Source organism: Onychostoma macrolepis, chromosome 16 (assembly GCF_012432095.1).
Source record: "Onychostoma macrolepis isolate SWU-2019 chromosome 16, ASM1243209v1, whole genome shotgun sequence".
NCBI lineage: Eukaryota > Metazoa > Chordata > Actinopteri > Cypriniformes > Cyprinidae > Onychostoma > Onychostoma macrolepis.
In genome coordinates, this window is record NC_081170.1 from 33028140 (window position 1) to 33043028 (window position 14889).

The 14889-nt window shown below is 34.4% G+C and overlaps 1 protein-coding gene across 5 annotated transcripts in view; it reads left to right on the top strand.

The window, feature by feature from the left end:
- inpp5b (inositol polyphosphate-5-phosphatase B) overlaps nucleotides 1-14889 on the top strand; it is a 52368-nt gene that overhangs the window by 34590 nt on the left and 2889 nt on the right. For 4 of the 5 annotated variants that reach the window (XM_058746111.1, XM_058746106.1, XM_058746107.1 and 1 more), the window contains 10 exons: nucleotides 134-250; nucleotides 1854-2041; nucleotides 2142-2253; nucleotides 2339-2448; nucleotides 4910-5045; nucleotides 5131-5241; nucleotides 5819-5984; nucleotides 8192-8427; nucleotides 10340-10450; nucleotides 10864-10948. In XM_058746111.1, the coding sequence (XP_058602094.1) occupies nucleotides 134-250; nucleotides 1854-2041; nucleotides 2142-2253; nucleotides 2339-2448; nucleotides 4910-5045; nucleotides 5131-5241; nucleotides 5819-5984; nucleotides 8192-8427; nucleotides 10340-10450; nucleotides 10864-10948 (1372 nt within the window). Of the gene's footprint in view, nucleotides 1-133; nucleotides 251-1853; nucleotides 2042-2141; nucleotides 2254-2338; nucleotides 2449-4909; nucleotides 5046-5130; nucleotides 5242-5818; nucleotides 5985-8191; nucleotides 8428-10339; nucleotides 10451-10859; nucleotides 10949-14889 lie in introns of all 5 variants that reach the window. The other variant, XM_058746109.1, reaches the window with a different exon arrangement.

Sequence of the window (14889 nt, forward strand, 5' to 3'; positions counted from 1 at the left end):
CTGTTTTTTTTTTTTTTTTTTCATATGTAAAGAGAAAAAAGTATGAAGTCAAGAAATAATTTTGTTGGCTATGGCCTTGATGTCATTGTCATTTTAATTTCATCGAGCCTTTCTGATAATTTGTGTTTTGCAGGTGAAGCTGGTGCGATTGGTGGGCATCATGCTGTTGTTCTATGTGAAGGCGGAGCATGCGGCACACATCTCTGAGGTGGAGGCTGAGACCGTCGGCACAGGCGTCATGGGGCGGATGGTGAGTGGTGTCTGTTTTTATGAAAACAAACAGTAATTCAGGACTCTACAGTGCGACTGACCCGATTGAAGCTAATGAATAGTTGTATACGGAGTCCAAAATTAACAATTGCAAAGCCCCAAATGCTAGTAAAAAGATGATGGCTGCAATTTTATTTTTATTGTTGTTGTTATTTGTAATAATGATAATAAATGCTGTCTTTAAAGTACCATATTGCTTCTAAAATTTGCAAAAACTACAATTATGTAATAAAATGGATATTATTATATTATTATATTAGAAAATTAATTTGATTATTGTTATTATTATTATTAAATGCTGTTTTTATTTTGCAGTACAATAGTATTACTACTAATTTATTATTTTTATTATTTTGTCATTATTATCAATAGTAGTAGCAGCATATTAGTATTAGTATTGTTGTATAGTCTTATTGAATGTGTTCAAAAAACAACAGTCACGACTCAATATGTTACTGAATTCTCTCATAATTGATAAGGATAACTCTTTATTTTAAGGTGACATAGTTACAATTTGCATGTACTTTACTTTACTTTAGTAATAACAGTAAATTATGGCTAATTACATACAACTGACCCTAAACCAAGCCCTTACCTTAACCCTTTAGTAAGTACACACAGCTAGTTAATATTACTTTTAATATTACAACATCACCTAAAAAAATAAAGTGTAACCTTGATACATACCTACTTGTGCATGTTATATTCTGGCATACTAATATTATCATCTCTGAAAAGTAGACTTTTAACCATTTAGAACCTACAGCTAAAATAGGCAGTTTTTACATATTTTATTTTTTTGACAGTAAAATACTAAAAACAATATGCAATCTTAAAATGCAAGGTGTCTTTATTTTCTTTTTTTCAGAAAATAATTTGCTTTCAGTAAATTACAGTTATTGACCATTATTGTTTGTTGAGCGTTTGTATATAGAATTAAAAAAAATTATTTAGTTTTTATTTAGAACAAATCAGAAAACACTTGAACGAAAGAATCTTAACAATTCAGACTTGAAAACTGGACTATAATAAAAACAAGTCTGACACTGGGTTTCACAGTTTTCACTCACACGCGTGGCATGTGAATTCACACATACAAACACACAAACTCAGACACGGAGCATGCCAAGATGTTGGTCTGACAAGTCCCACTGCCTCCTCCCATATCTCATCAAAAATCATCACAGTTGCATCTTCTGCTGTATACTCGTTCTTCGCCATGTTTTTGATTTTTTGCACTTTGGACTGTTGCGTTCTGTAATTCAGATTCTTCCTTTTCATGCTTCCCAAAAGCTGCTGTGCTGTTTGCTGAGGGAAGTCATTCAGGACATTACCATAATAAGCTGTATATTGTCGAAAAGTGAAAATTGTCTACTGGCGTGAACATTTTGACTTATTTCTATGGTGCAAACAGTTTAAGATTTGCGGTAACATGAATACAGCTTGGTTTGATGTGTCGGCAACGACGCAGCCAGTTTAAAAGGGTTAAGTTTACTTTTTTTTCTTTTCTTTTTTTATTAGGAGCACTCTAAAAAATATAGCCCCGTTATTGGTGCATTCAAATAACCTTGTTTCTCGTTTAGGGTAATAAAGGTGCAGTAGCAATCCGCTTCCAATTTCACAACTCGGACATCTGTGTGGTGAACTCCCACCTCGCCGCACACACGGATGAGTTTGAAAGACGCAATCAGGACTTCAAGGACATTTGCCGCAGGACTCAGTTCAGTCAAGATGACCCCACACTACCGGCCCTCACCATCATGAAACACAAGTATGAGCCAAACTCAACAGCCTGCAAATTTAACTAGAGACAAAAGTCTATTTCTCCCTATTTAAATCTTTCATCATCATGGTTCTCTCTTCATTTCCAGTGTTGTGTTGTGGCTGGGAGATCTAAACTACCGAATAAGTGACCTTGAAGTTGATCATGTGAAGGACTTGATAGCTAAAAAGGATTTTGAGACCCTGTATAATAACGACCAGGTAAGACAGAACACAGCTGCGGTTTGTCTGGAGAGTGTTGAGTTAGATGGCAGTATAAATGACCGTGGATGTGCGTTTGTTTCAGCTGAAACGGCAGATGGATGAGGAGGTTGTGTTTGTGGGCTTCACAGAGGGAGAGATTGATTTCCAACCAACATACAAATATGACACTGGCTCAGATCATTGGGATACAAGGTCAGAAAACACCATCACACACTATTTCCTCTGACACTTTTTCTATAAAACATATTCTCCACAACATAGTTGGTTTGTTGCCAGTCTGTGAAGTTTGATATAATATGGAAACAGCAATGTTCGCAACCCAAACTAGTCATTCCAAAAAGACCATAGGAAACTGTTACTGTTAACTTGGGCACATAATTCATTTTGTGCTATGCGTATAAATAAACACGTCAAATCATGGTAAGCTGTCATGTTTCTAAGTGATCAGACCTATGTTTTTCTCCGGGGTAGTAAAACAAATGAAAATTTTTCTTACAAAAAATGAGTGCCCCAAACCATATTTAGATACCAGAATATTATAGAGGCTCTCTTGACCAATGAACAGCCACATATGAATGTGCTAAAAACCCCACTCATAGCGCCTTAGTAATGACACAGCAATGTCTTTGCAAGAAACATTTACCAACATTATATGTTGGTAATCATGTGTGTGTTTATTTTATTTCACACACTGTTTCTATTTTAGAAACGGTTTCTGTTTCTGCGACATAGTGGCTGGAACAACATGCAAACTATAACGATTATAATCTCAGGTACTGATTATGTGCTTTATTCAGTGTTAAAAGTGTCTAATGTGAGTTTGAATGTCATATTGCATGAGATTTATAGCCATACTGAAAGCAACAACAGATAGTTTACCTCAGATCTTGAAAATAAATTAAAGCAAACTGTTGGTTAAAACTACGAGCTCAATGTGAACCAACAAGTGTTTTCCATCAGTCTCTCAGTATGTAGTTTTAAGGTTTAATATTTATGAATTAGATTATAAACTTGTCCATTTCGTTGAGAGTGCAGTGCGCTTCTCGCTTCTGAATGATATTTGAGTGGTTCTCTCGTGTCACAGTGTCGTGTTGAGTCTGGTATGGACAGCCAAATTGCTTGTCACTGGAATCTTGTCGCATCTAGTTAGGACGAGGTGTTAACGTCAGCTGGCAGAAGCCGCCAAGATGCTCCTCTGTCTGTCATGGATCATGGAAAGTGAAAGTTAAATCTGTCACAGGGGTGGTTGGATTTATTCACGCACTTAAAAGATGTTTATTAAATGCTTCTTTCTTTTCACATTTTTATTTACAGCATTATCATAATAGGCTGTAATATTAACTTATTGGGAGAAAACCGGTAGTTCTATGTGAAATCAGACATTGAGCACCCCCATATAGCCAAAATGATCCTAATTTTTATAACACCTCTGCGAAGATTCAGCTGTGAGATTGGTAAGCGGATCGTGATCCTACTATTGAAGCATCGAATGTCCGACTATTGGGGGTCAGCTCTAGTGTGAAGCATGGCACTGAGTTCATTTATACATATTTACATATGCTTGTTTTTTTTTTACTGTGGACCAAGCCGATCTGAGACACTGGTTTACTTTTTAAAGTAAAGAAATTAAGATGGAAATATTAGTATTGTAATTTTACAATTATATACTAGGGATGGAACGATTACCGGACGATAAATCGATGATAAAATCCCCATGGTTAGTATTAATGTTTAATTTTTAATTATCATTAAAACCATATTTGATTACCATGATTTGAACAACTGAGGATAAATAAATACTATCCAGCATAAAGCAAAGTTTTCAGTAACAGTCTCACGTGCGCATAGCACACAGAGTAGTTTCATTTAGTGTGAAAACATGGCGGAAAGCTGGGAGGTTTCTAAGGGAATTATACAAATGAATATGCAAATGAATTAATTATATGAATGTACCTCTGAAGTTTCTGACTGACTTCAGAAAAAAATGGATGCCATTTTGTTTTCATCTTCGCTCCATGTAATACCTAATAAAGTAAAGAGGTTACGGGAAGCAGCTGTAATTCTGCTGTTCCATAAGCGCCACCTAGTGTCAGAGCGTGGATTTACAGAGAGTTACATTTACATTCAGCCTGTGCAGTTTTTCTCTGGCCAAATAAAAAGACCTGAATTTGCATGCCCTGTTGTAAATTTTGACCAGTTGATGAAAAACGTGCTTGTATTCTGCACATTTAAACAAGTCGGATAAGGTATCTAGAATTATTTATGGAGCAGATAAAATACATATAATCATTTATTAATCAATTATCATTTTGAATTAACTTTTCTTTTTCTTTTTCTTTTTAAATGTTGAAATGGTTAAAATGTAAGGTTTACCATTTTAGAATTTTTTTGTGCAGATGCCATCTGATGAAAATTCCTGTATTTTGCATATTGCTATATATATAACAGAACAACTAAATATAGAAATGTATTTTTTTCCTCACTATCATTCAGTCCTAAAGTAGACTAAGAAACAAACAAACAAAAAATAAAACATGGAAATTTATGATATGAAATATAATAAAACGTTATACACGTAGGAAATGGCAAGTGTTTGCAAGGGTTATTAGTGGTCTGATCACTTCATCTAAGCAGTGTTGTTTTGTTTATGCAGTGAGAAGTGCCGAGTTCCAGCGTGGTGTGACCGCATCCTGTGGAGGGGAAAGAACATTAAACAACTTCATTACCAGAGTCACATGACCCTGAAGACCAGTGACCACAAACCCGTCAGCTCTCTGCTAGAGATCGGGGTGAGGACACCAGCCGCGATCATGCATCCTTCAGCCAGTCCTCGATCTCTGTCCTCTTACTGACATCTGCTGTTTCTCTGCGTAGATCAAGGTCGTGAACGAGGAGTCATACAAACGGACGTTCGAAGAGATTGTGAGACACATTGACAGGCTGGAGAATGATTGTATTCCTTCAGTGTCTCTGTCTCAAATAGAGGTTAGCAGTCTTCCATAATTCAGCCATTGACTGTTGCATTTTACACTTATATTCAAAAGTTTGGAGTCAGTAAGTTGTTTTTTTTTTTTGGAAAGACATTAATACTTTCTTTAGCAAGGATGCATTTAATTGTTCAAAAGTGATACTGAAGACGTTTATAACGTTACAAAAGATTTCTATTTCAAATAAATGTGGTTCTTTTGAAGTCTCTACTAATCAAAGAATCCTAAAAAAAAAAATATGAAGCAGCAAATCTGTTTTCAATATTGATAATAAAAAATGTTTTTGACCAAATCTTCATATTAGAATGATCTCTGAAGGATCATATCACACTGAAAACTGGAATAATGATGCTGAAAATTCAACTTTGATCACAGGAATAAATTACAATGTATTATTGAACAATAAAAGTTTTTACTGTATTATTGATCGAACAAATGCTGCCTTGGTAAGCATAAGACACTTCAAAAAATAAAAAATGCATTGTCCCCAGACTTATGAATGGTATTGTGAATATGTAATGCTCATTTAAATGGAAAACAAATGTTTTATATTTCGTTTTGGTTTCTTTCTGTAGTTCCTCTTCCAGGATGTGAAGTTCATGCAGCATCAGGCAAAGACTGTGACCGTTTATAATGATGGACAGGTGCCGTGTCAGTTTGAGTTCATTCCAAAGCTGGACGAGCCCGCCTACTGCAAGCCCTGGTTAACAGCAAACCCTGCTAAAGGCTTCTTGGCTCAAGGTCAGAGGGATTCACTACTACACTTACATTCGCCACAGTGTTGGTGTTTATTCGATGTAGATGGAATGACATCTAGTTAACAGTTCTAAAACAACCAGCTGTTAGTGTTTTATTGAGATTGACTGGTTGTTACATGCCCTCTTGTTAAAGCAACTCACAACTAGCAGTATTTGCTGCAGTGACATGTCGTCAGTTGTATGACGTAACTCTGTGTCCTAACCAGGTGTGATGCAAGAAGTTGCAATAACAACAGTCATTTTTCAGTCTTCACTGACAGCAAAATACTGTTTGTAACAACCAAGCCACAGTCATTCAGAACATACTTGATGTGTATTATACAGATGTGTGAAGCAATTCTTCATAGTGCTGGGCGGTATACCAGTTCATACCGAATACCGGTGTTTATTTTTCTTATGATATGATTAGTGCTATCAAACGATTAATTGCGATTAATCGCATCCACAATAAAAGTTTTTGTTTACATGATATATGTGTGTGCACTGTGTATATTTATTATGTATATATAAAAACACACACACGCATACAGTATATATTTTTAAAATATTTACTTTTATACATTTATGTATTCATATTCTTATATTTTATATTATATATATATATAAATATATTTAATATATAAACAACATATTTTTCTTAAATATATACATGCATATGTTAGTATTTATATATACATAATAAATATACACAGTATACACACATGTATTATGTAAACAAAAACTTTTATTTTGGATGTGATTAATCGCGATTAATCGTTTGACAGCACTAGTGTAGATGCATGTTGATTTTATCAGACGATGTTGCGATTATAAATGAGAGTGACTCCTGGTTCACATGTATTAATGGGTCATGTTTAGTCACTATTTAGTGTGGAATTTTTCTACAATATCCAGTAAAATAGGGCATTCTAAATCAATCACTGCAGTATTTCCTCTCACAGTCAGTAAATGTGGTTAACACCTGGTCATGCATGGGGGAAATATTAAAAATAAATACCATCATATACTGTGAAACCGGTATAATTTAGAAAAATACCTTGATATAAATTTTTGGTCATACCGCACAGCACTATTTCTTCGTCTTCAAAAAACAAAATATGTACGAACTACACTGTGCTGTCAACATTCACAATTAAAACTTGAAGAGATAGTTCACCCAAAAATGCAAATTCTGTCATCATTTACATTTACCAAACAGTTGACAGTAGCCATTGACTTCTATTGTATTTTTTTTTTCATCCTATGGAAGTCAAAGTCTGTTTGTTCTCAACAGAATAAAGAAACTCACGAAGGTTTAGAACAACTTGAGGGTGAGTAAATGATGACAGAATTCATTTGGAATTATTTGACAGCAGTCACAGAAATTAACTTTTCCAATAAGCTGTGATATTTGCCCTGGTAAATTAATTCCCAGGGGCAGTTTCTTCTAACCTTATTAGATGTATGCATCATTTTTTATATGAAACTCTTACATTTAATCAACAATTAATTTAATAAGAAGAATAAGACACTTTAGGGCTGTGTCCAGTCAAATGAAATCAGTATCAACAAAATCTTTGTGCTGCAGAATTTGGCATCTGCAACTGAAGTGGCATTTGGATGTATTTACACAGACAGTTTAATGCAGCTCAGAGATGGCATGAATGCATTTACACTGCAGTTACAGCTGCATAAATAATACTATGGGATTGACATCCATTTAGCCAGTTTGTTCAAACAACTGATAGATTGAACAATTCACTCAAGTGATTCTTTCAAAAAATATGGATTAATTCAATTACAAAACACTCTGTACAACGTTTTTTATTTGCAAAATAAAGCAAAAACAGACAATATTGTGTCTGAGATAGGGTTGCAAAGGGGTGGTAAATTTCTGAAAACTTACCAGAAAATTTCCAAAAATTACTCACTTAATATTAACTTATAGCATGCTGATATTCTGCGTGCTCTCAAGGCATGTTTTTATTTGCTTTTTCAAAGCAAGTGATATACTATGAATTATCAGCTTGAACATTGTTAAACCAATAATTATATTATCGAAGAAAATTCATAATGCACGTTGTCGAGTCCAAACCTCCTTTCGAATGTTTTTATCTGTAACAACCATCAGTCATTATTGGTGCAGATCAAAGAACAGTTTTAATCGACCTCGGCGTTCGCGTCACTGATGTCCATGTGGTCTTTGCATAGGTGCCAGTGTGGACATCGACCTGGAGGTGTTTGTGAACCGCTCTACAGCCCCAGAGCTGAACTCAGGCCAGCAGCAGCTGGAGGACATCCTGGTTCTGCATCTGGAGAGAGGTAAAGATTACTTCATCTCCATCACGGGCAACTACCTGCCCAGCTGCTTCGGCTCGTCTCTCAGTACCCTGTGCCTGCTGAGAGAACCCATCCAGGACATGCCCCTGGAGACCATCAGAGAGCTGGTGAGAGCCTGCCATTGGAAACATTGTGATTTTTACAAAAGCACTGCCATTTGTGACGGCTTCACAGACAGTTATATTTTTGAACCATGCTTATAGCTGTTTTAAAACCTTCCTAAATAGACAGCTACTTTCTGAGGCAGCATCTTAGTGACTGCACTCCTCACATGATGCACATGAGAGACTCTATACTCACGGCTCATTGCAATGTTATTGTGATATTAGCATGTTGCTACTTCATTAAGCAGATATGACATAAGACTCAAATAATGTTGAATTACATTTTTGTTGATATTTAGTAGTCCATTACCATTCAGAAGTTTGTGGTCAATTAAGATGATTTTAAGTCTCTTTCTGCTCACCAAAGCTCCATTTATTTGATCAAAAACATACAGTAAGAACAGTAATATTGTGAAATATTAAAATAACTGTTTTCTATATGAGTATGTTTTGAAATGTAATTTACTCCTGTGATCAAAGCTGAATTCTCTGGCAAATTCAGCACATTTTTGTGAAAACAATGATGCATTTTATTTTTCAGGATTCTTTGATAAATACAGGGACTAAAGTTCTCCGTCGCTACGACGGATTTCCGTTAATGGCAGCGAGTCTACGACAGATTTCCGTCATTTGCAGGGTTCCCGCCTGTCTTTAATGTCTTAAATGCACTTTTCATAATTTTAAGGCCGTAAATAGGCTTACATTTCTCAAATAGTGTAATAAATTTCTTAATTTTAGTTTGAATAGATCTTAAATTAAATCATTGCAAAAAAGAAAATGCCCTGTAAATCACTTTGAGTCAAATGTCACTTCGAATTAGCAAGGCTATTTTTTTAATAAGAATTTTTGATTATTGATCAGAAGCTGCTCCTAATTAAATTAGGAGGACAAAGCTCCTAAAAAGAAAAGTAAGCATAGAGCCATGTGTGACATTAGATCCATGCATGAGGTCTTAAAGAGACAGCAGCCTAAATAAACCTGCTGCTGTCTTTCATTATACAGTGAAGACTATCCAGTGTTATTTTACAGTTGAATAGATTATAGTTAGACCTAACTGAAAAAATTTAAGTACTGATAATTTAATTTGTATCTTATTATTTTTGTTTGTGCTATTGATTGTCATTAATTTATTTGTTCTTATTTTATTATTTACTAAATTATTCAAAGACATACTTCCTTTTTTAGTTAATATAAATTCAATTCTGAGTGCAGGTGATTCTTGGGTGGGGAGGGGACGTGGTCCATGGGAAATAGTCCTGCCACCACAACTGGAAAAAATCCTAGAGGAAACACTGCATACATTTAATAAAATTAGAAAAATGCATTTACAAAAGTAAAAAGAAAATTCCCCTGTAAATCACTTTGTCAAATGTCACCTCGTATTAAGAAGGCTAATTTTTTTGATCAGAATTTTTTATTATTGATTAGAAGGTGCTCCTAAATTTTTTAAATTAGGAGGACAAGCGCTCCTAATTACAAGAAGCAAAACACGGCTCTTAAACTGGGTGTGTGACCGGTATGGCTGTGGATCGGGGTTTGGCCGAGGAAAAATTTTCCTAAATAGAAATAGAAAAAGTTTTAAAAAATCATAATTTATTTAAAATCGAATTTCTTTACTGTCACTTTTGTTCAATTTAAATCATCTTTATTGAATAAAAGCATAAATTTTTTGAAAAAATACAAATAAATTTACTGACTGTTGAACGGTAGTGTACATAAAGCCAATATTTCTCACTGCTAAAAATCTTGGTGAAGGAATTGATTTTTCCCGGCAGTTGCTGTCATGCATTATTGGTTGTGTTCTCTGTGAAGAATACTTGCATTTAATAAATATTCTATATATCAAAACTTGGTTACAAGCTGTAATTATCTGGGAATGATTAACCTGCCTCATACTTTTCGTTTGTTACATCAGAGTATGAAGTCGAATAGCGAAGTGAGTAACCCAGAGACTGATAAACCTCAAGAAATCCCCAAGGAAATATGGATGATGGTGGACCATCTCTTCCGTTATGCAAAAAAACAGGTCAGGATTGCCCTTTTCTCACATATTATTATGTTTTAAGCTTGCTTAAATTTTCTCTTTCCCTGACTTAAAACATTTCAACTGTGCTTTTGTAATTTTGTGCTGCTAAAAGCTGTTGATCTTTTTTTATGGTGGAGCCATTGAGCTCCTCTCTATAGCAACACCAGCCCTAAAGCAGGAATCTGTTGAGGAAATTCACTTCCCATTGCCTTAGGAGCTGTTTCAGTAACCTGAAACAAGAAATGAAAGCTTCCCCAAACCATTCTTTGCTGTTCAGATAAGGCTGACTAAATCAGTTACACGCGTGATTCATCAACTGATTCCAAATGAAACTTTGAAGCACAATGCCTGGAGTTCATCCAAGAACTGTGAAAGCAGTCATAGTGAAATAGTTGACAATGTCTGTATTACAGGAAGACCTCTTTCAACAACCCGGCCTGCGCAGCGACTTTGAGGAGATTCGGGATTGTTTGGACACGGGCAGCTTAGACACTCTCCGTATCCTTTCACACAGTCACTGTATGATTCATGTCTGTGGTGTGAACTGACTCAGTGTGCATCCAGAGTTTGCATTAACTAGAAGCTTCTTTCATTTCTGGATCATTCCAGAAATTAAAATACTTTCTTTTTTTATTTTGCCCCTGCAAACATAGACCAGGAGAAAGACGTAGTGAGTGAAGTTTTGGATAAAAAAAAACAAGATATTCCAAGCGTAGCCTAATGGAATAATTCATGGCATATTGTACGGGTGGTCATGGTCTCTTTTTCACATTGCAGGACCAGAATGAAAATAAAAACCAAGAATATAACAGTGCCTGATAAGACTAAAAAAAGTTCTCGCTTTGTTTTTGTGATATCAAAAATGTAATTAAAAATAATAAGGAAAACTAAAATATGAATGCAGTAGTAAACTTTTAAAATCAAATGTTTTTTGTGATCAAATTATATTTAAATTATATTTAGGTTTGCCATTTGCACGTCATTTTAGGTTTTTATGGTAACACTTTATTTTAGGGTCTCTTAACTAGTTGCTTATTAGCATGCATATTACTAGAATATTAGCCATTTATTAGTAGTAATTAAGCACATATTAATGCCTTATTCTGCATGACCTTATTCTACATCCCTAATCCTACCCAATACCTAAACTTAACAACTACCTTACTAACTATTAATAAGCAGCAAATTAGAAATGTATTGAGGGAAAAGTCGTAGTTAATAGTTAATAGTTAATAAGTGTTCCCTATTCTAAAGTGTTACCGTTTTTATTTCTTTTAACCTTTATGTTATTGCCTATTTTTTGTTCAGGTCTTTATAGACCTGATGATAATGGCTCAAATTACATTACATACAAACATAAATTATTCCAAGTAATGTAAAAATAACACAAGTCATAGCTGGGCCACTAGCTGATTTGCTCAGCTGTAAAATGAATTATAATTTCTTAATAATGAAACAGGGTTTCCGCGGGTCTTTAAAAGGTGTTAAATTTAGATGTATCAAATTTAAGGCCTTAAAAAAGTCTTAAATTGTACAAGAAAGTCTTAATTATGATTTCAAGAGGTCTTAAATTTGGGGATGGAAAAACCAGAATCGCGATATGGCTGAATGTGACGATTAAACTTCAAAAGGCTATGATTTTATTAAATAAACATGAGTGCTGCACGTTCAAAGTCCGGTGCGGAGCTGCTCTGTGTACGGCGTTACCGGGGAAACAGATATATATTTCTACCAAACGCTCCATCGGCTGGCAGAGAATAAACGAGCATTTTCGATAAAACTCTTGTTTTGTTCAGAGTTCAGACCAATGCAAAAATCGACCCATGTTTTTACCCTGTAAACAGGCAGAGCTTTAAATGTGAACTGGTGGATCAATAAGAAGACAATGCATTATAAAAATCTAAACAGTATAGGGGCGTGCGAGTATATATGGTCTGCGATAATATCTTAATTGTTGTTTTAATGATGTGCGATTTGATATTATCGAGTTTATCACACAAAGCAAACAAAACATACCTACAGAGTGCGCGCATACATTACGTGATGAAGTCTAGCAGGTTAGACTAGTGCGTTCTTTCACTTCATGAATCAGTCTATTAAAATGCATTTAGAATTATCACATAATTCAAGATATGGGGCAGAAAATGTATATATTTATATCATTTCATATAGTTAATATCACACGTAGAGTGCCGGTTTTTCTCCAAAAGTCAGCATGATTACAAATGTGATATTGATTTTATGCAACAGTTCAACAAACAAGAAGTTAATATTAAGAGACTGATGTTTTAGACACCATATTGGCTGCTTTTCCGCTATTTCTCCAACAAAAATCATTCCAAACACAGCCACGGCGCTGTTTTGCGTCTCTGAGCAACATGACGGTGTTTCGCATAGACATAATAAATACCTAGATGCCTCTTTGGCTGCTTTGAGCCATTGCTGTGATACGTCAACACATCTGCCATGTTTATGCGGGCAAGACTGCCTTAAAAATAAATGAAGGTAAACGGGGGAGCTGCGTTTTTTTTTTTCTGGATAAAAACACAATAACCGATTTCCGAATCACCGATTTCAGTGGATTATGATCTACATGGAGTTAAAAATAACTCTGCCTCCAGTTATTTAGTTAGGCTTGGAAAATTATTAATTTTCGTAAGCAATTGTGAAAGCTCACACTTTTTTTTTTCGGTTAACAATTCTAATATTAATGTAGTATAACTGTGACATATACATGTAATGTAATTTGAATGTACATTAAATTAAGTTGTTTCATTGCTTTCTCTGTCTTCAACAGATTTTTTGAGAAAATTTATTGAGAAAATGGAGTAAAACCAGCGAATACAAATCAAAAAGTGACATACCGGTAGTCTGCTTTTTATTTTGGTAGCACTCTGTACAGATAAACTCCACAACAAACAATAACAAATGTAACTGATAATCCTTTATGGATCCAGTAAGAATTACAGTTACAGTGGTAAAATATTATGCACTGATACAGTGCACAGTAAAAATATAGTAAAAGTGATGTGTAATATTAAAAAGTATATGTAGTACAAGTTGTAAAGTGAATAATATAAAAAGCGAGTACGACAGCACAATAACATAAGTGATATAATAGATTTATAATAGCAACAATTATATGTTTAATACCATAATAAATAAATGAATAGCGATAGATGAATAATAGCAAGTAGAATATGTAATATCAAAGGTGGAATAATACAGAATAGACAATAATGAAGATTAAATTAATAGTAAATTATAAAGTAAATTTAAATAATCACGAAAAGTACAGTTTTATAATAGTATTTGTGTAATAATTATTAAACAAAGTAAAACGCAACTAATGACAAGCAAAAAATTGTGGTCGTGAATTCCAAATTGTGTTTAATTAATGAGCTCCTCGACTGTGTGTGTGTGTGTATATATATATATATATATATAAATCCTCTGTATCAATCTCAGCCAGAGGATTTTATTTCAGTTCTAGCTTTCCCTGGGAATAGAGTGGTTTAGTTGTGACGACTAAACCTGACTAATAAAGGTCAAATCTCCACTGCTTCCCTCAAGATTGTCCTATATTTTATAATGGGGTTTTTCAAGATGCTTGACATTTTGCTCTACAATGCAAATTACACACACCCATGCAGAACATCTTTCAATATATGTTACCACATAGGAATGTTTGGGGTGTGAGTGTGTGCAGTTTACGTTGTACAACAAAATGTCAAAGTATAGTTATGTTTAACACAGACCAGAATATGACATGCCCCCCCCCTCCCCCAAAAAACTTATATTAATCAAAATTAATACAATTACAACATAAAGAGCAGTCATGATATTGCAGCTTGTAAATCATTCTAAATACAGTCTATAGTATTGTGATTGACTGAAGAAACTGGTTATATTTAAATATTTGACAACAACGACAGAAACATTTAATATGGTAATTATATTAAATGATATTGTTATAAAAATGACACTTACAAAGGTAAAAAATGCTCCTGGAAGTCTATATCAGGGCTATTCTGGGTTTTAACTAGTACAAATGCAGCATTAGGCTGTGGAAGTATAGCCAGGCTTTCTTCAGCTTTCCTTAAGGCTTGCGTTGTCCTGTTTGCAATTGCCTAAAAAAATATATATATATATAATCAGTCCACAGTTTTGTAAATCATTATAATGAAATCCTTATAATCAAGTGATGATTATTGATTAACTTACTCTTTGTAAATAAGTAACGTTAGTGAAATTAAAGAGAGATGCTTTAGCTCCGTCCCTGTCCTGACAGTCTGACACTCGTCAAAGTGCTCACTGTACATATTTGTGCTCATAACACAATTTAGTTTGTGATATAAACTACAATATAAGTTCAAACTTAATAAGAATTAATTTACATTTTGATTTCTTATAAAGTCACTAGCGATATCGCTAACGTT